The following is a 27,710-nucleotide window of genomic DNA, read 5'->3' on the forward strand; positions in this document are numbered from 1 at the left end:
TTCTATCAAGAACTAAATTTTTTGGAGCAAGAGGATGAATTTTCTTAAAACAACAAGATTTACTTGATTTAAATAAATTTTCTTGGATCAACATACGTATTTCTTAAAGCAAGAGAATTAATTTTGTTGAAATTTTGAAGAAAAAGAATTTTGACTTTGATATTTATCATTTCGTACCGAAAAAATATAAACTACAGTTACTAAATTTGAACAATTAAGTTTAAAATAGCGTCACTTATAAACCATTGAAGAGAATGGCGCCCAAAAAAAATTAATTTGAAAAACTATGGCTAATTTTAAAATTTTTTGTTTATCACACAAACAAACATTTATTTTTTTCGCAAAAAAAAATTCAAAGTAGTAAAAAAAAAAGCGATAAATAAAATAAAGACTGCCCCGTACTAATTTGGACTGATTGTATTGTCTCGAATGAGAGGCAGTTGGATAAATAGTGTAACTTAAAGAATTTAGATAAAAGCCTGATTTCCATTACTGGAGTGTCTTGGATAAAATAACAATTTTGGGAGCCATGCCATCGTTTCAATTTTCCTCTTCGATTTGTATCTTATGGGCGCTTACTCCGATGCCGACGTCACTCTCAAGGATTTGGAAGCGAGCCAACGAGGACATGACAAGAGCGACAGATCCTTGGCGTCGCCATAACAATTAAATACTGTTTTATTGTTACTATTTTTTTACCGAAAATTAAATTGAGGAAACTATAAAAATATTATTACGATCATTAAACATTATGTTTTTACAAAATATCTCGTTAAGATCTTCTGCAATATTTTAATAATTTTCATTGAAAATTTAAATAAATTTTAGTCATAATTATTATGAGAATTGAGCAGGGAAAAAAATAATTACTTAAGATTAAGATTTTTAACTGAATAAGTCTTGAACTCAAGATTAAAAAAGTAAAGGACATATTGAAATAATAAAAATGGTTTGCAAAGCCGCAATTAAAGAAACCCCGGAAAGTTGAAAGTAAAGTGGTTAAGAAAACATATTTCTCTGGTATTTATTAAGTATAATTCCGAGGAGAATTAAACCGAACGTTAGGGAGAAAAAAAATAAGTCGTGACATTACTTTAGTACAACTTTTGTGTCACAGGGTAAGAGCAAATTATTTATTTAAATTTAATCTTTTATTTGAGAAACTCTTGGGAAAGTAAAAATAATAAAACTTATACAATTTTTTATAAAAAAATATTTTTAAGCGATCAGATCAAAATTCGTTCCATAAAAATATTTTTTAAAATTTTATTTTTTATTTTTTAATAAATAAAAACTTAAAATTAATTTTTTTTTTTTAATATATATGAAGCTTAATATTTAAATAAAATAAAGAACATAAATAAAATAAATTAAATAACATTTAATTGAATTAATAATAAATTTTTGATTAAGAAATTTTTGATTGAAATTTTTTTGAGCCTAATTGTAAGTTTAGAAATTTTTACCCGAAAAATTATTTTTTTGGAACGAGTTTAGGTTTGACGGGGTCAAAATATTTTTTTCTTAAAAGTTGATATAAATCAGTGGGACTAAATTAAACGATTTCCATTTTCCGATCATTTTCAGCCGCTATCAACTGCACCTGTCTGAAACATTAGTTTCTAAAGTTTCTGGAAGCAGCTTTGGTACTTGGAAGCAAAGTGTTCTATTCGGCCAAGAGAAATTCAGCCTGACAAGAAAATCCGACCTTAGAACTTAACTTGTGTGTCCAGTTGTGCTTGAATTATTTATTTTGATTATATTATGCAAGCCTTGTTTGTGTTTCATCAGGTATGCTGTTTGTTGTACTTTTTATGGCCGTCACTATACTGATAGAAGAATTTATTAAAAGTTACACTAAATAAAACACTAAGTTTTGATAAAGATTATGTTATTTTCTTGGTAATAAATTCTGACGTAAAAAATCACTACGCTTGATTAAATAAAATTAATTACTCTAATGTTAATGAAATTAGTTTTTATATAGCATATTTTAGGGTTTTTTAACAAATCTATATTATTAAGAGAATAAGCAAAATCTCTAGATACATAATTAAGAAATGACCTTGTATCTTTTGAACTAATGACATTTTTAAAGATATGTCCATCCCGATGTTACACTAACATAGAACTTTCATTTGAGTAGCCACATCAATTTTTCATATATTTTATATATTTATGGGTGATTCTCTGTAAGGATTTCTTAAGTCTGTACAAAATTGTCTGACCAAATTATTTTTGATTTTATTAGAAAAAAATTAACAAGGGCTACAAAACTATCAGCTTAATCATAATAAATAAACAGCCAAATTAATTTTTGTTTTTTCGATATTTGTGTATCTTTTGTCATATAACATGACAGGGGACTGTTTGCCAGGGGACTGTTTTTTTTTTATCAAATTGAGAAAAATCAAGCAAACTATTTCAATGCATACAACTTTTCAAGTTCTCAATGAATGTTTACATTAATTATAATAATATTAAGACTTATGGATCCAATTTTATAAATAAAAATAGTTGCCAGGGGACTGAGTTTTGAAGTGGCCCAGACACATATTTCCAGCACAAACGGCGTTTTGACACTAAATAAAATGGCGATAAAGCGCTAACAGCCCTGTGGTTACTAACTCAAGGCTAGTTAGATCCTTATAAACCTTACAAAAGGTAAAATAACACGCTGGATTTTTTTTTTGGCTTTGAACTTCTGGCAGGGGACTGATCTTAAAATGCCTGGGACAAACTTTGGTTTGATGAATTTAATGAAACAAATTAATTTTCGGTACTTTTTATTGAATAAGATTGTTAGTTAACTAATTAAGTTTATAAACATTATGGACCAAATTATATATGATGGACGAATAACTTAAAATTGAATCTTAAAGTTTTAATTTTGAGAATGGGACGGCCCAGGGGACTGTTATTTCAGTGGTTTACGAATTTATAGCAAAAAAACCAAAATTTATTTCATTTTAGTTTTCAATGCTCCAAATAGAAATATTTTTTTACTTTCGTAACAAATTTTTTTTAGTAGCAAAATAACAATTTTTTCAATAAAAAAATGCCTAGGACAGCGAAAAACATCCTTACAGAGAATCACCCATATATTTATGTATATAAATATATGAAAAATATATCAAAATGCATGTGGGTACTCAAATGAAAGCTTTTGATAAGTGTAACATCGGGATGAGCCTATATCTTTAAAAACATCAATATTCAAGTAAGTACAGTGCAATTTAACAAAAGTTATTATTTAATAAAAAATTTCATTTATTTATAGTGACTGCAAGGTTGCTAGTAAATTATTATAGAGAGAATTTATCAAAAAATTTTACTTGTAAAAATTAAAAAAAAATATTAATGCAATTTTTTTTTAAATATTGAGATTTATCGTATTAAATTAAGGAAAAAATCTAAACTAATTTTTAAATATTTATTTTAAAAATTTTTAATATTAAAAAAAAGAATTCACTCCTTAAATTATTGACAAAGTAATAAAGCTTATTAAATATCAACAAATCCTTCTACCAGTGTAAAATTTAAGATTTAAAAACAAGTACTTAAAGTCTGGTTCTGAACTGCAGCTTTAAAATGATATCTCTTACAAACAAATTATTGACCGTTCAATACTTAATACTCAACCAGCAGTAAAACAAGCAATAAAAGCAGCAAGTTTTAAGAAAGAACTTTTATCTTTCCTATCGTGGAAACTGAAGCCCTGTTAAAGTTTAAACCCCTTATAGTCCGGAGTTCTGGATGTCTTATTCATCCTGGGCTCTATAAAGTACTAGAGTAAGTACATATAAGCACAAAATACAACACAAAGTACATAATTTTGATAAGCAGCCTGATGTAAATACCCGAAGTGGATCCGATAAATCGATATTTTATTGTCAATAAAAAGGATCGGGAATTTACGGGGCCTGAGTTTGTGCTCGGTCTTATTTGCCTTTCGAGTTTATTTACACTTTATTCCAGGTGATGTGTTGCCTTTATTTATATACATGCTCGATACATTTATATCCACTTGTACCAGTACTAACACGAGTGTAGCACCCTCTCTGATCATTGAAACAGTTTTTTTATCAAATGTGCACATGCTTGAATTTACAAGACTCTTGTCGCTCCCAAGTTTCTTGCTCTGGCATTATTGATGCCGATAAAAAATCCCTCTATTTTTCAGCTCCCTTCGGGAGAGTTTCTCTTCGCGGGGATTTTTACAAGCCCTGTACAAGTGAAAACAAGTGTTTAAATGTATTAAGCCACTTGGAGTTATTTCGGAATATTTTTCTTACGCCCTTTGTCTTATACTTATAATGCTACTGTGTTTCTTCAGCTGTGGTGTTTTTTTGGTATTGGCAAAGTATTACTTTCTATTTGTTATTTTTCACTCACAATATTATTATTATTATTTCTTATTATTATTATTAATATCAAGCCTAAAATGGTTATATATATCCACACCTAATTTTTTTATTAAAAGTAGTATTGAAAAATTCCAACAGATGGCGCATGATAGCTTAAAATTCTCATTACAAGAGAGTTAAGTTTCAGAAATTAAGTAATAAAATAAAAATTATTTACTTTTCTAAGGAGTTCACCTGATATAGTTTTTTAATTTAGTCAACTACCTATTTATATATTAATTAAAATTTATTAAAAAATACAACTTAGAATATATAAAAAAAGTTTGGAAAATCCAAAAGTGCACGCCTCATAATCTTATTTTCCATAATAAAATTGATTAAAATAAAATAGAAAAAATACTTTTAAATCTTTCGCGCCATTGTCCACCCAAAAAAGAAAGGTACTGCGCATTTATTGTAAACGAACCTTATTTACATAGACATAGATATACTAACGATTAGTAGATTTTTAGTTTATTGCTAATTATAAATAAACGACATTGAATTAGACCGTGATCTTCGAAAGGACTTAGTTTTAAATCATACTGAAGCGTATAAAAAATAAATGGACTTGATCAGTTAAGTTTTTCGGCAGTTATCGTGAACACGCTAGTTTTCATACATACATTTGACAGCCGGACGTCCACGGAACAATTGAAAAAAAATTTTTTTTTTTTTATTTATAAAGCAAAATGTCTTTTAAAAATGTCATAAGTGTTGAAACTAGTGTTTTTTCATTACATTTATATGTAAATATTGTTCTACAAGTGCGATAGAAAATAAATAGAGATAATTTTAGTTCAATAAATCACTTGATTTTTGTAAGGCGAGTGTAGAGCATAACCCTATCCGCTTCGCTTATAAGACGTGCAATAATTTTAGTTTAAAACGACATTTTAATTGGAAAAATATATTTTAACAGCTAATTTATTACTGATTTTTGTATATATAATTCACATATTTTTTATATTAATTAAAAATATAATTTAGAATATATAAAAAATACATATTGTCATTCAGATATATTTTAGACAAATTTAAATATTTATTCAATAGAATATTTAAGTATTTTACTCGTATATGTATTTTTTATGAATTCTAAGATTTATTTACAATGCTTTTAAATTACATTCAAAATATATACGAAAATCGGCAATAAGTTGTCTATTAAAATACATTTTTTATATGAATAGAGAATAAAATTCTTGATTCAAGAAAATTTTCGGGTGCCTGAAGGAAGACCGAAGTTGTGTTGGTCGAAGTAAAAATTTTTCTTCAAATTCTATTTTTGATGGAAGTGATTTTTTCTTAATTCAAATTATCATAAATACTTGATACAATAAATTTTTATATTTGATCAAGATTTTTAGATACTTTAGGGAAGCAGCGCCACCTACTTCAGCTGAGAAAAAAATTTTCTCACCTTGAGAAAATTTTTCTCTTGAATATTTGATACCCATTTTATATTATTTTACCGTGCAATTATACATATTGAATGAAAAAATATCATGAAATATTATTTGATCTTCCAATTTCGCATGTTAATCAATAAAAATATTAATGAAAATTTATTCCTATCTTTATATTTAATTTTTTGGAGCAAGAGAGAAATTTTCTTAAGACAAGAAAATTTACTTGTATCAAGAACTAAATTTTTTGGTTGCAAGAGGCTGAATTTTCTCAAAACAAGGAGATTTTCTTGACTTAAATAAATTTTCTTAGATCAAGATACGTATTTCTTAAAGCAAGAAAATTAATTTTGTTGGAATAAGTGAAAATTCTATTCAAAAAAATTTTTTTTTTCGCTCAAGAAAATAATTAGAAAGAAAAATATCTTCTTGGCTCAAATCAACCTTTTTTTCTGTGCAGGTTAAACCACATATAGTTGTATGTAGCCATAACAGATTACATAATAAAATTTTTTTACAAATAAACTAATCTAATCTTTATCCCCCTAGTCTAGTTTAACACACCAAAACCTAAAAGAATATCACCCTTAACCCAGTGATTTTATAAAATTTGGCCTCATTTATACACACGAGGATATATTTTCCCAAAAGACCAGCGGAAGTAGACTTGTTATTTTCCGGGTGATTCTCGTTCACTCTAAGTGGTCTAAATGTTACGAGTCATAAAGTAAATAGTCCTCGGATTGAAACGGAACAATTCTAACATAGAGCACTTTTGGTGTTTGATCCTTAACTCAAAATATAAGTATACAATACTCCCAATGTATTCGATAAATATATATCTATATACACAGACATACATAGATCCATATATACGTAGTTTTTTCAACCTCGCTGAGTCCAGTGCTTATTTCGGAAATGGAAAGGACAATTTAGCTGAATGGACAGTAAGGGAATAAAAAAAACTGTCAGCATTGTATTTGTTTTTTCTTTTTCTTTTTTTCCACATTCTCTTCTGTTTCTTTCTATATATATATATATATATATATATATATATATATATATATATATATATATATATATATATATATATATATATATATATATATATATATATATATATACACACAAAGGATTATAGGAGGTGCAGTTATTTCCTGGTAGAATATCACGGAATCGAAATTAAATATTTGAGTAGTTTTTACCCAAGACGATGAGGTTGGCGCCTTACTCGAGCTTCATCTCAGATGAATAAAATTCAATGTTATTATAGTATAGTATAGCATAGATAGTGCTCAGAAAATAAAAAATAAAATTTAAGTATATCTGTTTAAAGCGCAGGACGGCGCTGGGTGTCTGGTCGGTGGTCTAAGCGGAGGACAGATAGTGCTCCAGTACATCCAGATAAAAATAATAAAATGACAACGAGCTATACTTAAGACAATAAAACCCGTTACATTTTCGTGTATAACGAAATCTCAAGGTTCGAGCACAGACACTTTCGATGGAAATTCTACGGGATTAAAAAAAATTTTATAAGAATTATGATAATAATAATAATACACGGTAATTTAGATAACTTTCTTTTAGTCTTCCCTTTATAAGGTCCTTTAGTGGTAAGAGAAATGGAAATATGGAGAAAAAAATATGAAATTCTGGGGGATTAATGGATTATGGAATTACATCAGAGGTCATTATTTTTATTGGGGTGACTAATAAGCTTCATTAGGGGTTAATTTTTAATCGCTGTTTATGGGGTCATGTAGGGTTCGAAAAAATTACTTTTGGTTTAGTGTTATTATAATAATATAATTGTAAAAAATTTGTCTGGTATGATTATATATGGTCTCATCTGGTCCTATGACCATATGAAAATAAAGAAACAATTTATTACAATGTTTTTTTTAAATTAAAAAAAAATTAAATTAATTCTTTGGTAGTTAATAAAATAAAAAATAAATGTTTCATAGGATCTTTAAAAGAGTAAAATAAATTATTTTTATTTTGTTACTTAACTTATAAAAATTAACTCTCTTATAGAGAACAAATTTAGCGATCATGCGCCACCTGTTGGAGATATTTGGAACTAATCTTATTCAAAAAATTTATCATATTATATGGCCATTTGTGATCATATAAAGCTATATGTGTGCATATAAAGACAAATATATTAATATATGGCCTGATATATGTATAATAGACATTGTCTATATATGGCTTAATATGGCCAATTGTCATATTAGGTCATAAAAGCTACCACTAGTACGTCAATTAAATTTTTTTATTTATTAAATAAAAATTCTTTGGCAGTTAATAAATTAAAAAATGTTTATGAGATCCTTAAAAGAGCAAAAAAAAATTATTTTTATTTTTTTACTTAACTTATAAAAATTAACTTTCTTATAGGGAACAAATTTAGCGACCATGCGCCGTCTGTTGGAGATATTTGATACTAATCTTATTCAAAAAATTGTATACGGCCGTTGATGACTATATAAAGCTATGTGTGTGTATATGAAGACCGAAATATTAATATATGTCTATGTATAGCTCAATATGGCTAATTATCATATCAGGTCATAAAAAACTACCACTAGTACGTGAGTTAAAATTTTTTATTTATTAAATAAAAATTATTTTGTAATTAATAAAATTAAAAATAAATGTTTTATAATATCCTCAAACGAGCAAAAAAATTCTTAAAAAAAATTATTTTTATTTCATTACTTAACTTATAAAAATTAACTCTCTTGTAAAGAACAAACTTAGCGATCATGCGCCTCCTGTTGGATGTATTTGGTACTAATCTTGTTCAAAAAATTGTGTATGGTCATTTATGACCATATAAAGCTATATGTACGCCTATAAAGACAGATATAATAATATATGGCTCATTATGGCCAATTATTATTTGTTAAAACTGGATATAAAGAATTATTACTCTAAAAATGTCGATATTTATAGTATAAATTTTTTTTATGGATAAAAATTGATTAAAATAGAATCAGAGAGAAACTAATGATCTCTTGCTTCAATAACAGAAAGTAATACAGTGAACAAATAGATCGAAGACTTTCTCATCACAGAAAAAAAGTTTAAATCTGACAAATATAATTATATCAGAATTCAATAATGAAGATATTGCTTTTAAAAGAATGTTCCAATTCAATTTCAAAGAAAGTAAACTTCAATTATTTTTATAAAGAAGTACTAAGGTTCATTTAATTCTGGGAATTATTTTCAATCGATTGATTTTTTTATATAATAGTAATTCCAATTATTTTTTTGAAAAATTGTTTATTAGAAAAGGATTATAAAAATTAATAAAGTTGAGTTGAAGTGAAAATTTGCTCACAGCAATAGTACGAATAAACAGAAAATTTAATCTAAAATTCAATCAAACGGAATAAAAAGTCCATTGAATGAATATTCCTCCCACAAATCCTCAAAGACCGAGTCTATAGATTTTGGTTTTATGAAACTCAAAAGTAAACCGAGCCTGCGAGCGATGAAAAATGCGGGCCATGAATCCGTCTCGTAGCTATGTTACATATAGACAGAAAAAGAGTTTAAAAAAGCCCGGAGTAGTGCGAGTGCGATTGAAAAACTCTGGTTTCACCCGGTGAAAAACCGTGAAAAGTTTCCACCAGAGTTTGTTCCATAAACCTCTGAATTGCTCCGCGAACTTACTCAAGTAAATCAGGTGGGTAAAAAAGGGATGGAATAAAAAATGATAAAACTTTTTAGGTAAATTACGAATCCTGGACGGATAAATTATACGATAAAATAAGGAGAAATAATAACAGTGAATGATAAATCATAGACTAAAATCTGGGAAAAATAAAAATAAAAAAAAATAATGGAGGCCGCCATCTACTTACTACCCCTATGAGGAGATGCATCACCAGTGATCGGAGCAAGAAGAGGTGCGTCTTCTGTTATCTCGTACTCCGCAGTCGCGGTGTAAATTCCGTCGATGTTGGCGAAACATCTCAATCCTAGTCTGCTGTCGCGGAAGAGCCCGCTGGCGGCTTTCAGCTCGAGAGAGGACCAAGTCATCATCATGTTGCCCTTGGGGATCTTTCGGCTGGTGATTTTGAACTCCATTGTTTCGTTGTTGAGCTAAACAGAAATAAAGAAGGTTTCTTATTGGAAAATTGTTAATTTATTTCGCAAAATTAAATTGTATATCATTAAACATATAATTCAGTCAAGATTAAGTTTCCAATTTTCAAAAATTTATTTGTTTTAAAATGATTCTAAATTTTAAAAAATTTTCTTTAAATAGAAGTTCTACGATTCAAATTTTGAATTTTGTCAACTCATTATTAATTATTATTTTTTCGACCGAATTGTATATATAAATTAAAGTTTTATTGCCTAGCAGTCAAGTGAGAAGTAAATCTAAATTCAAGCCAACTTTACATAATTTCGATGGGGGTCCATCGAACTTGAATACTACACGGAAAAAAGTAAACTGTAATATTCACTCGGATTCCGGTTAATTTTTATAGTTTCAAACAGTAAAGCGGACATCGGGGTGGCAAAAATATAAATATTACAGAACTTAATGTAGAAAGTACAAAAACCACAATTTATTATTTAATATCCAAAATAAGTGATCAGTAGCTGTCACTATAGTAAATAACGACTTTTTTATCTTAAAAAATTACAGTTTCAAACAGTAAAAATTTCCATTTCAATATATAGTCCATATTATGAGAAGGGGAACTCAGATAAAAGAGAAGGGGGTCTCACTCTGGGAGAATTTAACATTTCAAACAGTAAAAATTATACTTTTAAAATATACATTTTACCAGTCCAAGCAAGTCAATAATTACAGTTTGATTTTCAGCGTTGCGTTTAAAATTTACCAATTTACTTTGTAAATATTGACGTTGCTTGTATTAAAAATTTACTAACTTTATTTTATACTTTTTACATATCATAAGATCATTTTTTAGGTACGAAATGATAAATATCAAAGTCTTAATTATTATACTTTAACATTTTAGACATTTACATAGCGAATATTACTGTTTGAAATAGCATTTTCTGCCATGTAAAGAGTAAATTGTAACGTTTAAATGTTAAATATTATAAAGTGAATGGTAAAATCACGATTTTACTGTTTAAAATGGTAATTTTTAGCAGTTCATCATTACTTATTATAAATCGACTGTTATTTATTACAATTTACTTTTTTCCGTGTAGTGAAGCTGAAAGCTTTTGTGGTATCTGTTCGAGTTAGAAAGATGTTTATTGAATGAAAGAATGACTCATTATTAATGTTCAAACTATCGAAACTTTTGAAATATTGAAGATAAAAAATTGGTCCAATTTTTTTGGGTAGATTACTTTTTAAGCTTCAATTTCATTTTTGTAATGATTAACTTTTGATTAATATTTTTTGAGATATAGAATTTTGAATAGTATTTAAATCATAAAACTTTGAATTTTTGGAAACTTGTTATTAATGTTCAAACTATCGAAACTTTTCAAATAATGAAGATAAAAAATTGGTTCAATTTTTTTTTTTTTTGGTAGATTAGTTCTTCAGCTTTAATTTTATTTTTGTAATGATCAAATTTTCATCAATAGTTTTCGAGATATAAAATTTTGAATAGTATGCAAATTATAGAACTTTGAATTTTTGGCAACTAATTATTAATTCTTGAAAAGCTATATCTTTTAAACCATTGAAGATTAAAAATTGGTCCAAATTTTGTTCGGTTGATTAGTCTTTTAGCTTCAATTTCATTCATGTAATGATCAACTTTTGATTAATAGTTTTCGAGATATAGAATTTTGAAAAGTATCCAAATCATAAAACTTTGAATTTTTTGAAACTTATTGCTAATCTTTAAGCAGCTATATCTTTTAAACCATTAAAGATAAAAAATTGGTCCAAATTTTATTCTGCAGATTTGTTCTTTAGCTTCGATTTCATTTGTCTAATGATAAGCTTTCGACCAATAGCTTCCGAGATATAGAATTTTAAAATATGATCTTTCTAAATCATGATTACGAATTTTTGGAAATTTATTATTAAACTTCAAGCATTTATAACTTTTGAACCATTAAAGATAAAGAATTGGTCTAAGTTTTCTTCAATAGATTACGAAACTAAAATAATTCGTATACTATCAAACGAATAATTCAATCCCCAATTTTCAAAAATCCATTTAGTGTAATAACGTAAAAATTATTGAAGTGGATCTTTGAATTTTCCAAAATTTGACCAATAAATAAAAACCTAATCGTATCTTCTTATCAAGTCAATAAATCCGGACTTAACGGTTGAATTACATGACTAGCAACCAGCAGATTGATAAGATATTACCCGTTTATAAATATATATTATCTCTCCGATTTTCCAATTCGTACTTAAACAATTCTTACCCATAAAAAGTTGAATAAAGTAAAAAAAGCTCGCCGGATATAAGGTTGATGTCGTGCCAAACTCAAGCAATTCGACGTGCAGTCGAATAAAATAAACTTTCAATATTATTTCCACGAATTCGGCAATTCCCTTCCACTTAACTTGGCAAATTTTATTTTATCGGTATTTTTGGTCGCTATGGCAACCATTTAAATGCAAACAAAAGTTTACAAACACAAACAAGGATACTAAAGAGCCAGTAGAAGATGAAGAAGACAAAGTGGGGGCTGAATTTTTCTTTTGGAGTTGAGAAACAAAGGGAAAATTCTTTTGTCACTTCCTGCCTTGCTTGACACTCAGCCTTCATTTATCGCGAAAACAAAATGAAAGAGTAATAAAAGATTCCACCCGGTAGCTAGCGGTGCACTCGAGTGATACCATCATGGCATCCCTGTTGTTACATTCGACTTGTCGTGAAACGTCGTAATGCAGCCATCTGCACCGCTCGCGACACTGCTGAAGATTCAGCCTAGAAAAATAATAACAGCCAGTGGAATGAAGAAATGAAGAAAGAAGAAATAAAGGCCAGCTCCCCTGGCAAGTCTTATTCGCACTTGGACAAAGGTGTTGACAAGGAGAATCAAAAGCTATCTCTTGCGAATGTAATGTGAGGACGCGAGGTGGGAATGAGGGTGAATATCATCCCGAGTGCCGAGTAAATTTAAACGGAAACTGAAACCGATAGTGCAGAAACGACCTCACGCTCCACTCGTTTCATTTCTTTTTGTCTCTTTTATATGAATGTGTGCTTACAAATGTGTGCAAGCTCACAGCTTTTGCGTGCTTTTTACAGGCACCACCCTTCTCATCCTCATCCACCTACAGAAGGGCTTTTGTTTGCTTCCTTTGTCACAAGTTTTATTTTTTTCAAACTCACCGAGGATTCAAATGAACACGCCGTGCGATTGTACAATGAAACGTCTTGATATGCCTTTTTGTACCAAGAAACAACCTCGATTTTTCCGAACACAACCATGGCTGACACGCTTTGTCGTAGCGAGAAAAATTTTCGTCTCTTCTGAATCTCGTTGGGGCCAAATTTATGCACTTGGGTGTGTTGATTAAGAGTAAGAAAAATAAGGTGGTTCAGAAGAGGTGTTCTTGGTCCAAATAAAATTATTTTGAATAAAGAATTGTTGATTAAAGAATTTTAAGTACTGATATTCGGTTTTTTGGTGGAGAATTGAAAATTTGGAGATCAAGAGAGTGTTTTAATATATGACAATATTTTTTTTGAGTAACAATTATATGGTTTTTTTTTTTGAGAAATGTACTTGATATTTTTAATTTTTCTTTCTATTCGTTAATATTCTATGTATATTTTTAAGCAAATAAATATTAAAAGAAATTAAATCAAAAAAATTGATTAAATCTATATTATTAAGAGAATAAGAAAAATTTTGTACCCAGAATAGTCATATGATAAATTAAGTTTTTTTAGTAAAATTCAGTGTCATTGTAAAGGTCTTGATTTGAATTTGTGCCTTTTCAAGGTTTCATATCATTCTCATCGATAGTCAATTTATTATGATGAGTATTTAGACTGCATTCAAAAATGCTCTATCTCTAGATACATAATTAAGAAATGACCTTGTATCTTGTAAACTATTGACATTTTTAAAGATATAAGCTCATCCTGATGTTACACTCATCAAGACCTTTCATTTGAGTATCCATATCAATTTTTCATATATTTATATATATTTATATATGAAAAATATATCAAAATGCATGTAGGTACTCAAATGAAAAGTCTCGATGAGTGTAATGTCGGGGTGAGCTTATATCTTTAAAAACGTCGATAGTTAAAAAAGTACAGTGCAATTTAACAAATATCTTGTGAACTGTTGACATTTTTAAAAATATAAGCTCATCCCGACAGTATACTCATCGAGACTTTTCATTTGAGTACCTACATCAATTTTTCATATATTTATATATATATATATATATATATATATATATATATATATATATACATATATATATATATATATATATGTATATATATTATGTATATATGAAAAATATATCAAAAATGCATGTGGGTACTCAAATGAAATCTCTTAATAAGTGTAACATCAGGATGAGCTTACATCTTTAAAAATATCAGTAATTGACGACGGACCTTGTATCTTGAGAACTACTGATCTTTTTAAAAATATAAGCTCATCCCGACAGTATACTCATCGAGACTTTTCATTTGAGTACCTACATCAATTTTTCATATATTTATATATATTATGTATATGTATATATGAAAAAGATATCAAAACGCATGTGGGTACTCAAATGAAAGCTCTTAATGAGTGTAACGTCGGGATGAGCTTATATCTTTACAAACGTCAATATTTAAGAAAGTACAGTACAACTTAACAAAAGTCACTATTTAATAAAGCAAAATTTTATTTGTTTATCATTTACAAGTCAAGGCAGTCACAGAGGGACTGCAAGGTTGCTAGTATTTAATTTTATTAAACTAGAATCTAGTTTTTCCAAAATATTAAGCCTATAATATTTAAATAATGACAATATATGTAATCATAATTCTATTGCATATGTTCTGTTGACATATATGAAAATATCCGGCTCAATATAGCTTGATATACCTCCATATAACTCGATATGTTTAAATCAGGCCAGATATAGTCATATATAATTTTTTATCCAAATTAGTTATGAAAATAATCAACAGGTGGCGCATGATCGCTGAATCATCTCATTGCTATATACTTAAGTCTCAGAAATTAAATTTCAAAAATAAAATTCATTGTTTTCTTTCTTTTGAAAAATCTTATCTAACGTTAATTTTTTTTTTTATTAACTAAAACTTATTGGTACTTGTTTTAGAATAATTAAAAAAAATTATAATGCATTATTTATTTTCATATTAGAAAATTTGTTCAAGGAAACTTACTACAAAAAAGAAAATAATTCAAAATGGGATTTATCACACCGATAAAATTCCTCATGATATCAAGAATGTAATCTCCTTGTAGCTTATATATTTTTCGGGCGTAATGTCTACTTAGTCCTGCTTAACTTGGCATATGTAGATGCGGTATATAAATAGGAAGGAAACGAACAATAGAATATGGAGGGTGATGTATATACATATATAAAAAACACACAAAGATGTAAAATGAAAAAGAGTGGGTGGGAAAAGTGAGTCGTCGTCTTGAAGAGTGAGTCGTAAAATCTGTTTTTCCTTCGTGGATGCTTTCTGAATCGGTTATCTTATTTTCTTAGCGTTCCTTATTCCTTATGCTTAAATTTAACTCAAGTAAAGAAAATATATGTGTGTATTTATAAATGTATGCATGAGAGTTATAATACTTTTATCTGAAATGAAAGTATTTTTTATGTTTGATGCTATTTTAAATTTAAAAAAGAACCTCTTGGACTAGACAGATCAATGTGATTTATGAGACTGGCGTAAGCTTATTGAGACGAACGACCATAAAATATGAATTTTGTTTTTTTTTTTTACAAAGAAACTGAACGCTGTTTTACTTTTGCTAAGTAAAGTGATTCCGAGGATAGGATTTATTTAAATGTCTGGATCATTCGTATTTTTATTTTATTACTTTTTTTTTTTTTTGATAATTTTTAAGCCAGAAAAGGAAGAAAAGATTAGGATAAATTTTTGGTGAGGTGAAAACTTTGTGTCAACAGAACGTAAAAGCTTTTAAACAGAATAGAGGATTGGAGCCGATGAATAGTAAATGGACTAGACTGAGTAAGAGAGGATTAAACGAGAAAGCAGGTGAATATAATATTGCGGAGTAATCGACAGGCTGTTCGCGTTGCTTACTTTAGGCATTGCAGAGATTACGCCGTGTTTAACAACCAGGGAATAATGGACGCTATCTCCGAGATTTCATTGTTTTTGTTGATAATGGGATGCTATGACTATGCTGGATTCATTGTTTGTATTAATAACTTGGGTAACGCGGGAAGGGGCTCAGTTGCTTACAAGGAAAAATTATTTCGTTTGTTGCGAGTCGTTGGTAAAATTGTTAAAGAATTTTTTTGGGTAAAAAAAATTGTTTGATTGAGAATAAGTATTCTTGAAAATTTTATTCTTGATAAGGAATCTTTAGTTCGAATTAATTATAGAAATTCAATGAAGAATCAAGAAAAGAAAACAAAAACCACAAGCAAAAATAGTGAATTATAAATAATTAAATTTTGCTTTATTAAATAATAACTTTTGTTAAATTGTACTGTACTTTCTCAACTATTGACATTTTTGAAAATATAAGCTCATCCCGATGTTACACCGGTCAAGAGCTTTCATTTGAGTGCCCACATGCATTTTGATATATTTTTCATATATTCATATATACACTGATAAAAAAATTGACTTGACTCAAGAGCCAAACTCTTGGACCAAGAATACCATTTTGAAGAAAATGATATTCTTAAGTCAAGAGAATAAATTCTTGAGCTAAGAAATTATTCTTGGTCTAAGAAAATTTTCTTGAGTCAAGAATTTATTCTCTTGACTCAAGAAAATATTTTTCTTCAAAATGGAATTCTTGGTTCAAGAGTTTGGCTCTTGAGTCAAGTCAATTTTTATCAGTGTATAAATATATATAAATATATAAAATATATGAAAAATTGATGTGGGTACTCAAATGAAAGGTCTCGATGAGAATAATTACGGAGTGAGCTTATATCTCTTAAAAATATCATTAGTTGACAAGATAGCAATGTCGATTCTTAATTATTGACATTTTTTAAGATATAAGCTCATCCTGATGTAACACTCATCAAGAGCTTTCATTTGAGTACTCACATGCATTTTTTATATATTTATCATATATATATATATATATATATATATATATATATATATATATATATATATATATATATATAATATATATAAGTATATGAAAAATTGATGTTGGTACTCAAATGAAAGGTCTCGATGAGTATAACATCGGGATGAGCTTATATCTTTAAGAATGTCAATAGTTCACAAAGTACAGAGGTCATTTCTTAATTATTGATAGTTTTAAAGATGCGTAAGCTCATCCTGATGTTACACTCATTAAGAGCTTTCATTAGAGTACCCACATGCATTTTGATATATTTTTAATATATAAATATAAATAAAATATATAACTATATGAAAAATTGATGTAGGTACTCAAATAAAAGGTCTTGATGAGTGTAACATCAGGATAAGCTTATACCTTTAAAAATTTCAATAGTTCACAAGATACAAGGTCATTTCTTAATTATTGATATTTTTAAAGATGTAAGCTCATCCTGATGTTACACTCATCAAGAGCTTTCATTCGAGTACCCACATGCATTTTGATATATTTTTCATATATACATATTTATAACATATATAAATGTATAAATATATGAAAAATTGATGTGGGTACTCAAATGAAAGGTTTTGATGAGTGTAACTCCAGAATGAGCTTATATCTCTAAAAATGTCAATAGTTCTCAAGATACAAGGTCATTTCTTAATTATGTATCTAGAGATAAAAAATTTTCAAATACAGCCTAAATACTTATAATCATAAATTGAATATCGGTGAGAATGAAATGAAACCTTGAAAAGGCACAAATTCATGTCAAGACCTTTGCGATTACACTAAATTTCACTAAAAAAACCGATTTTATCATACGACTATCCTGGCCACAAAATTCTTCTTATTCTCGTAATAATATATACATAGATTATATAATTTTACAAATTTATACTTGAATCATGACACAAAATTCTTTATAAGCTAAACTTTTTCGGTCAAGAATGTTTGTTTTGAATAAATAACTTTTTTTGTAAGTGTACAAAAATTATGAAATAATTTTTTAATTAGAGTCAACTATAATTATCTATTTTAAAACCGAATAATTTTGGCAGCGTATTTATCGTCAGTATTGCGGTTTTAATATGAAATAGCTCGAGCCCGAGGACCTATAAAATATTTTAAAATTACTCTCACAAAACACACGCGTCATATTTAATTAATCTGCGGTAACTCTAGTGAATTAAATGACATGTAGTAATTTATAGCGTTAATAATTACTAAATTAAATATCTATGATAAAACGGTCAAGCTGTACATGAATAACGTCAATTATAAAATATCTATTGATATTAATTAAATATTCATAAGATAAATATTCCAATTTATTTTCAATTTTCAATCAATATTATATCAAGCAAATTATCCAAAATTTACATTATAATTTTTAAGTGCCGCAATTTACCGCCATTATATTTTAAACTAAATTATCCTTTTTGTAAAAAAAAAAAAAATACATTAAAATAAATAAATTTAAATTGGATTCCTTTGTACTATTTATTATTTTTTTTCCATCATGGAGACTTAATATCATTATAAAAGCCAACCCATGTAATCCTCTTTTCATTTAGGATTAATCTTTATTTCTCTTTTTGTTTCCATTTACTCTTTTTTGTTTTAATTTACGGGCAAGCTCTGCATGTTTTTCAAATTTTTCTTTTTATTTTAAAAGACTGTTCTTATTAATGATTATGATTGTTATTATGAGATTGTTGAGCTTCATATTCATGATATTTTACTTTCTTCGTTTGAGTTAAAATTCCCTTAATTATAAATGTAAATATAAAATAAAAAAAAAATCGAAGGTATTACATTAAAATTAATGTTCAGTTTTAGTTATAAAAGTTGTATTAATTCGTGATTTTATTTTGTTTGCCGAGTTAAAATTAATATTAGCTGAGGATATAATATTAATTATATCAAGTTTATATATATTTTAAGTTTTACGTTAACGGCGGGATCTTGGTAACTTTTAATCTGTTCAATCAATCCACCGCGTAATTTCAGTTATGGCTTAATAAAGAACTTATTTCATTTTCTCATAACTGATTAAATGATAAACTTTCATTTTAAATTTAATTATAAATTTCAATAACAATGCCATTTTTTTTTTTATTTTTTTTACATTGTGCGACTTGTAATATGAAGCGTAAGAGAGTGCTTCACTAGAAAAAATATTTTGGCCTCTTCTAGAGAGCTATTTTTATTGGTGTATTTTTGTAAGCTTACTTACCCAACGTAATTTTTATATTATCATGATTAGGTTTCCAATTTTAAAAAATATATTTGTTTTGGAACAATTCAAAATTTGAAAAAATGTTTTTTGATTGTTAATTTCAGGGTTATAAAATTTTCAAAAGTATCTAAATCATAGAACTTTGAATTTTTGAAACTCATTAATGTTTAAACTATCGAAACTTTTGAAATGTTGAAGATAAAAAATTGGTCCAAATTTTTTTGGATAGATTAGTTCTTTAGCTTCAATTTCATTTCTGTAATAATCGACTTTCGATCAATATTTTTCGAGATATAAAATTTTGAAAAGTATCTAAAGCATGGAACTTTTAATTTTTGAAAACTTACTATTAATCTTTAAACAGCTATATCTTCTTAACTATTGAAGATAAAAAATTGGTCCAAATTTTTTTTTGATGAATTAGTTCTTCAGCTTCAATTTCATTTTTGTAATGATCAAAATTCGACCAATAGTTTTTGAGATATAGAATTTTGATTAGAATGTTAATCATATAACTCTGAATTTTTGGAAACTTATTATTAATCTTTAAATAGCTATATCTTTTAAACTATTAAAGATAAAAAATTGATCCAAATTTTGTTCAGTAGATGATTTTTTTAGCTTCATTTTTATTTTTTAATGATCAACATTCAACCAATAGTTCTTTACTTATAAAATTTTGAAAAATATCCAATTCTTAAAACTTTAAATTTTTGGAAACTAATTAATCTTTAAACAGCTATATCTTTTAAAAATAAAAAATTGGTCTAAATTTTTTTTAGGTAGATTATTTCTTCAGCTTCAATTTCATTTATGTAATGATCAACTTTTGACCAATAGTTTCCAAAATATAAAATTTTAAAAAATGATCTTTCTAAAAAAATTACTACGAATTTTTGAAAATTTATTATTAATAATTTAATTTTTCTTTTAATACACTTTTTTTGGCCTTTTGTGAAATTTCTATTTGAAATACAAATAAATAACAATAATAAATTTTTTTACTTTTATCAATTACCAACATAATATATTTTTCAGCAAAAGTTCTCTGATCATTATTAATCATGCTCTTTTTGACTTTCCAAACTTTTAATTTCAAATTAAAAATTAACTCCCAATAAAGTTTTCAACCAACCATCAATTAATTGAAAAATCAACTTATTTAAAAGCAATAAATATTCAACCGCACCTGAACCGTAACTAAAAAAACTAGGTAAAAAAAAAGCCAATAAATAAACAAGTGGTAAAATAATCAGAGTAAACACCCGGCTGGTCTGGTACGCGTTGGAAACTAAAAATTACTCGGCAAGTTCCACTTAACATAAATTAAACCTCCAGATTATTTATCACCGCGAAATATATAACCCGTATAAAATCCCAGTATTTATATTAAGTAATTAAACCGGATACAAAAAGCTCTCACTGAATGTTAATTATGTTGAATAAAATTAATAAACAACAGGGATCTTGTATCCTAGGCAGACGCAGCAAAAAAAGGGCAATAAAAACCTCGGAATAATGCTCCGAATACAAATTAATGTTATATGATAATGATAATGGTTTAGTTCAAGGTTTTCAAAACGCAAAACGTAAACCAGGTTTTAATCTGTACAGAGCATTACAGTGAGTAAATATACAGATTTACTCACTGTAATTCCTCGATAAAAATTTTTTCATATATATATACATATATATTCTCCCGATATCTATATTTCCGCATCTACACTCATCGAGTCACTACACGGATAATATTTATCCACTAGCTGGTCATTATAATCCTTGTAGGTAGTTAAATATGAATTCGCCATTGCAATTCTCGATAAATAGAATTAACTGATAGCTCGATCATTTTCGAACAAAGCCCGAGTATGAGCGAGTTTGCACTTCATATTATATAACTAGGTAAAACTATATATGTATATACATCCGTGTACAAGAGTGTTCTTTAGTTAACGATCCAATAGACATTCAACTGATTACGTTCATTTAATATCCATCAAAGCTCGCTCGACGGAATAGTAAATATTTTAACGTTTAAAAATCTTCACTCTGAGAAGATCCGAACATTTTATTATAATTATTAAAATTATTATCTATATTATTAAGAGAATAAAAAAAATTTTGTGTCCAGGATAGTTATATGAAAAAATCGGTTTTTTTTTAATGAAATTTAGTGTCATTATAAAGGTCTTGATTTGAATTTGTACTTTTTCGAGGTTTCATATCATTTTCAATAACAGTCAATAAATATATAGTTATATATATTACATATATGTATATATAAAAAATATATTAAAAATGCATATGGGTACTCAAATGAAAGCTCTTGATGAGCGTAACATCAAAATGAGCTTGTATCTTTAAAATTATCAATAATTAATAAATGACCTTGTATCTTGTGAACTATTGACATTTTTAACGATATAAGCTCATCCTGGAGTTACATTCATCGAGACCTTTCATTTGAGTACCTACATCAGTTTTTCATATATTTATATATTTTATATATATGTATATTTGAAAAATATATCAAAAATACATGTGGGTACTCAAATGAAAGCTCTTGATGAGCGTAACATCAAAATGAGCTTGTATCTTTAAAATATATATTATATATATGTATATATGAAAAATATATCAAAAATGCAAGTGGGTACTCAAATGAAAGCTTTTGATGAGTGTAACATCAAGATGAGCTTATATTCTTAAAAACGTCAAGATTTAAGAAAGTATAGTGCAATTTGACAAAAGTCATTATTTAATAAAGCAAAATTTTAATTTTTCATAGTTCAATTTATTATAATAAGTATTTAGGCTGCACTCGAAAATGCTCTATCTTTAGATTAAGTAAGTACTCGTAAGTACTTTACGATGCAAGGAGATACATAATTAAGAAATGACCTTGTATCTAGTAAAATTTTGACATTTTTTAAAATATAAGCTCATCCCGATGTTACATTCATCGAGACCTTTCATTTGAGTACCCACATCAATTTTTCATATATTTATATATTTTATATATATATGTATATTTGAAAAATATATCAAAAATACATGTGGGTACTCAAATGAAAGCTCTTGATGATTGTAACATCGGGATGAGCTTATATCTTTAAAAACGTCAATAGTTAAAAAAATACAGTGCAATTCAACAAAAGTCATTATTTAATAAAGCAAAATTTTATTCATTTATAGTTCACAAGTCACGGCAGTCACATAGTGACTTCAAAGCTGCTAGTAATTATTATTATTTTATAAGAACATTTTTTGATTAAGTACCAAAATATTGTCTAGCTGCTATAAAAATGGCTATAACTCCTGAAATATTAATTTTATCGAAAAATTATAAGACCAAAATTGTAGCTCAGAAAATTTCCTACAATAGTATATTACATACCTAGGCCAGTAAAATAAGAAATCTCAGATCACATGAAATTGTCGGCCGAGGCGAAGCCGAGGTCGACAAACATGTGATCTGAGGCTTTTTATTTACTGGCCGAGGTGTGTATACTATTTTTCAGTTCGACGTAGCCAGAAAGCGGCAACTTCGTTTAGCGCAGCGGCCCGAAAGTTGACGCTTTCTGGCCGGAGGACAGAAAAAAATGTTTTCATACTATGGAACTATTAGTATTTTAATATGAAAATGATTTATTGGAAATCAAATATGTTAGATTTGATATATTATTTATTTGATTAATAAACATAAAAAGTAAAATCAGATAATCTTTGTAACAAATTACTAACTATAGAACGTTGGACGAAGGTGAAATAAAAAACCAAATAGGGTTATAGTTATTATTATCATAATTATCATAAAATCTAATTACATTAGTCAATTATAGGAATTCAAATTTCAGCGTGTTCATTGATTTCAATAAAGAATTTTCGGAGGTTATGGTAACAACATTCTGTGGTATACTCAACAAATAATAGTCAGGTAGCTGCAAATATACCCAGTAATACCACAATCATATAATATCATCGAAAATTTGTATAGTTATCGCTAGAATCACTGGTTTGTAAAATAACGATTTCAATCTCTACGGTCGACTATTTAATGTAGACCATTCGGTCACACAAATATAATAATCATTCTTCATTATTATTATTTATTATAATTCAATAACCAAAACAATAATAATCTACATAATTAAGAGAATAAGCAAAATTTTATTACCATATTTTTTTATTTTAAAAGAATTTTTATGAATTGAAATATTTTTAATGATAGTTAATTTTTTGTCAAGTTTTTGGATGAGTTTTGAATAGTTTGTTGGTTATATGAGTTTATTCGAGACATCTGATCATTAATTTAAATAATTGGTAATTGATCCTCTCATAGGATATGATATTTTAAATTTAGTTTATAAGCAGCCAGCCAATCTATATATATAATCATTAAAAATTTTGAATTTGTGTCCAATTATTGTTATCATTGTTGTTGAAAAAGTAGTATATAGTTATTTATAGCCGACTCATTACGAAAACATGAGTAAAGTTTGTAAGAATAACGAGAACTGAAAAAATATTGAAATAAACGTAAGAAGCGTCTTCAAGTTTAAATGCGACGGTAACTAAAATACTTTGTGAACTGTATAATATATATTATATAGGAGTAGTATATAAAATATAGTATATAGTGCAGTATAAAGGAAGACTCTTTTAGTTAAAAGGAGTAGGAGTTACCGGTGGTAAAACGAAGTACCACTACCACAGCGAGGAGTAATATTTACTTGCGGCTTAAAAGGTAAAGAGAGTATAGAAGCTAAGTTGCAAAACACCAAAAAACCAGACGGTAAATAGTTACATAGTTAAGTGCCACCTCAAAAAGGACAATTTCACTTTTTTGTAACCTTGTTAAATTGTTAAATTGCTACGATAATCTTTTTGTATGAAGTTAATATTATGTTTAGTATCCGGAAGGAAATTTTATTTATAAATTACCGTGAAAATTATAGCAATTGTAGAACGTGCAGTTTTTAATATAATTACACGGAAAAAAAATCCTATGAAAAATTACTATAGTAACATCGTAATCCAGGACTAGACTTTCAGTATCTCGATTTTTACGATGCTGCCGTCTACAGAATACAATTTGAATTATTGAAAATTACGATGTTATTTAGTAAATTTTTTTTCCGTAAGAGCAAGTGAATAAGGACGCATACTATATGTTTTAATAAAAGAGAGACAGAGTCTAGTAGTTTGCGATGCCACCACCGAAAAGATAACGAGGGTCTTATTATGTGACTGAACAGAAACTTTAGTTAATCCCTCCGATAGCGTGAGGGAATAAACCTTGGACTTGAGTCGGAGAGGACACCAGGTTCGATTCCTGGATGATACAGAGTTATTTTTTCGGTGACCTAAACTTCTTTTTAATTTGAGTGATAGAAATTTACGATGTTGCATCGTATAAATTACGATGTTTGAGTTCTGGTCCGGCACTGCAATATCCGATACTAAAAATTACGATGTTTTCATTGTAATTTTTCGTACAATTTTCTTTCCGTGTACAACTTTTTTTAATTATTTGCAAATATAATGTAAAAATATAGAGCAAAGTACTTTTAAAATAATTTTAAAGAGTTTCACTGTCTTTAATCAAGACAAAAAATTCTCGAATTAAGTAAAATTTACTTAAACCAAGAAAAATTTCTTAACTTAAGGACGTTATAAGAAAAAACCATTTTCTTAAAATTTTTTAAAAATTTTTAGTACTTATACTCATAAGTATCCTCTATACGCACACAAAAAGAAAAATTTCTTGACTGGAGAACAAAATTCTTGGCTCAAGAAAATTTTCAGGTGCCTAAAGGAAGACCGAAGTTGTGTTGGTCGAAGTAAAAATTTTTCTTGAAATTCTATTCTTGGTCGAAGTAATTTTTTCTTAATTCAAATTATCATAAATACTTGATACAATAAATTTTTATAATTGATCAAGATTTTTAGATACTTTAGGGAAGCAGCGCCACCTACTTCAGCTGAGAAAAAATTTTCTCACCTTGAGAAAATTTTTCTCGAGAATATTTCATACCCATTTTATATTATTTTAGCGTGTAATTATACATATTGAATGAAAACAAATGATGAAATATTATTTGATCTTCCCATTTGACATGTTAATCAATAAAAATATTAATGAAAATTTACTTCTATCTTTATATTTAATTTTTGAAGCAAGAGAGAAATTTTCTCAAGACAAGAAAATTTACTTCTAGCAAGAACTAAATTTTTTGGAGCTTCGAGGCTGAATTTTCTCAGACAACAAGATTGTCTTGACTTAAATAAATTTTCTTGAATCAAGATACGTATTTCTTAAAGCAAGAGAATTAATTTTGTTGGAATAAGTGAAATTTCTTGTCAAAAAAAAATTTTTCTTTCGCTCAAGAAAATAATTAAGAAGAAAAATATTTTTTTCTACTCAAATCAAGAAAGTTAAATTCTTTAAATAAACATGAAAAATTAATAATTATTTTTTATTAATATTCAAAATTTAATGCAATTATTTTAATAATATTTTTAAAAATGTAATTTAATGACATTTGTTACTTTTTGTTAATATTTTTCTAACATATAACCTATATTATTAATAATAAATAATAATATTCAATTGATAACAATATATCTAAGTAATAATCCTATTTCATGTGTGTGGTAAGCTGCAATAACAAGCTCAAAAATCTTATCAAGAACGATCAACTGATTAATGATCGAATAAAAAATTCCTTCCGCCACAAATCTAAACTACTTATTTTAAATTATTTTACTAACTCAATCTCCGACTCAAGTCCTCAGAGAAAAATTTATTGAAGATTATTGAAGTTCCCTCGTAACGGTAACATAAGAAGATCGAACTTACAGAGAATAAGAGCCCTCCAAAGTGTACTACAACCCCTATTGTAAGCTAGCATCCATATTACGATAGAACACCGAGATTAATGGTTCTCGCAATAAAAGTATCCACTTAATACTTAATACATTTTCCGATAAGTAATTGTTATTCCGCTCGTAAATAGTGCGATGTAAATGTCTTGTTACTTTGTATGTACTCAGTGTCCTGAAAGAATCCCATATAGGACCTACTTATCCCAGGTGGATCCCCACGGGATACACGACGTACGATCAGACTCAACTCGACGTAAAATGTATTGAGGTAGGTGAGCCGTGCAGTAGGTTACACTGGCGGAAAGACAAAAGGAGAGAAATGACAGGATCGATTTTATTCACGGACTTGGAATTTAGAATTAAGACCTCGTAGAAAAATTTTATGATTTATACGCATTATATTGAACAAAAATTTGTTTACTAGTTAGTTGAAATAACAATTAATGTCAGATAAGCTTTTAAATAGAGAAAAAAAATTATTTTTGACTTATTACTTAAGTCTTCAAAATTAACTCTCTGGTGGCGAGATAATTTAGCGACTATGCGCCGTCTGTTGGAAATTTTCAACACTAATTTTCAAAAATCAATTTTACGATTACTTATTAAATCTAGACTTAAAATAAGAATAGATTAAGTTAAATCTGATGTAAAAAATTATTATGATATCTTTCTTTAACTTTTAATTTATAAGTTTATCTTAAGACAAGATATTATTAAGAAATAATTATAATATTAAAATGTATACAATAAGACAATAAAATCATGTAAGTTGCCGTACGGCCTGTGCCTTGGCATATGTTAATGAAGAATAATGATAATAATAATAATAATTTTAATAGAAAAATTATATACGAACATACACGACAACATATAAGCCTGGTACACGGAAAAAAGTAAACTGTGAAATTCACTCGGATTCCTGTTAATTTTAATAGTTTTAAACAGTACAGAGGACATCGGGGTGGCACAAATGTAAATATTACAAAACTTAATGTAGAAAGTGTAAAAGCCACAATTTATAATTTAATATCGAAAATGTGATGAGTAGCTGTCACTGTAGTAAATAAAGACTCTCTCATCTTAAAAAATTACAGTTTCAAACAGTAAAAATTGCCGTTTTAATATATAGTCTATACTATGAGGAGAAGGGGAAGGTCTCACACTCGGAGAATTTGAAATTTGAAACAGTAAAAATTCTACTCTTAAAATATATATTTTACCAGTCCAAGCAAATCAATAATTATAGTTTGATTTTTAGCGTTGCGTTTAAAATTTATCATTTTATCTTGTAAATATTGACGTTGCTTGTATAAAAATTTAATAACTATAGTTTATATTTTTTGTATATCATGCGATCATTTTTTAGGTACGAAATGATAAATATCAAAGTCAAAATTCTTAATTATTGCACGGAAAAAGTAAACTGTCAAATTCACTCAGATTCCGGTTAATTTTTATAGTTTTAAACAGTACAGAAGGACATCGGGGTTAAAT

General features: G+C 27.5%; 1 protein-coding gene across 3 annotated transcripts in view; it reads right to left on the reverse strand.

The window, feature by feature from the left end:
• Nucleotides 1-27,710, reverse strand: part of LOC123271212 — a 152,985-nt gene that overhangs the window by 7,149 nt on the left and 118,126 nt on the right. For 2 of the 3 annotated variants that reach the window (XM_044737470.1, XM_044737468.1), the window contains one exon: nucleotides 9,697-9,937. In XM_044737470.1, coding sequence (XP_044593405.1) covers nucleotides 9,697-9,937 — 241 coding nt within the window. The remainder of the gene's footprint in view (nucleotides 1-9,696; nucleotides 9,938-27,710) is intronic. The other variant, XM_044737469.1, reaches the window with a different exon arrangement.

Source organism: Cotesia glomerata, linkage group LG9 (genome assembly GCF_020080835.1).
Source record: "Cotesia glomerata isolate CgM1 linkage group LG9, MPM_Cglom_v2.3, whole genome shotgun sequence".
Taxonomy (NCBI): domain Eukaryota; kingdom Metazoa; phylum Arthropoda; class Insecta; order Hymenoptera; family Braconidae; genus Cotesia; species Cotesia glomerata.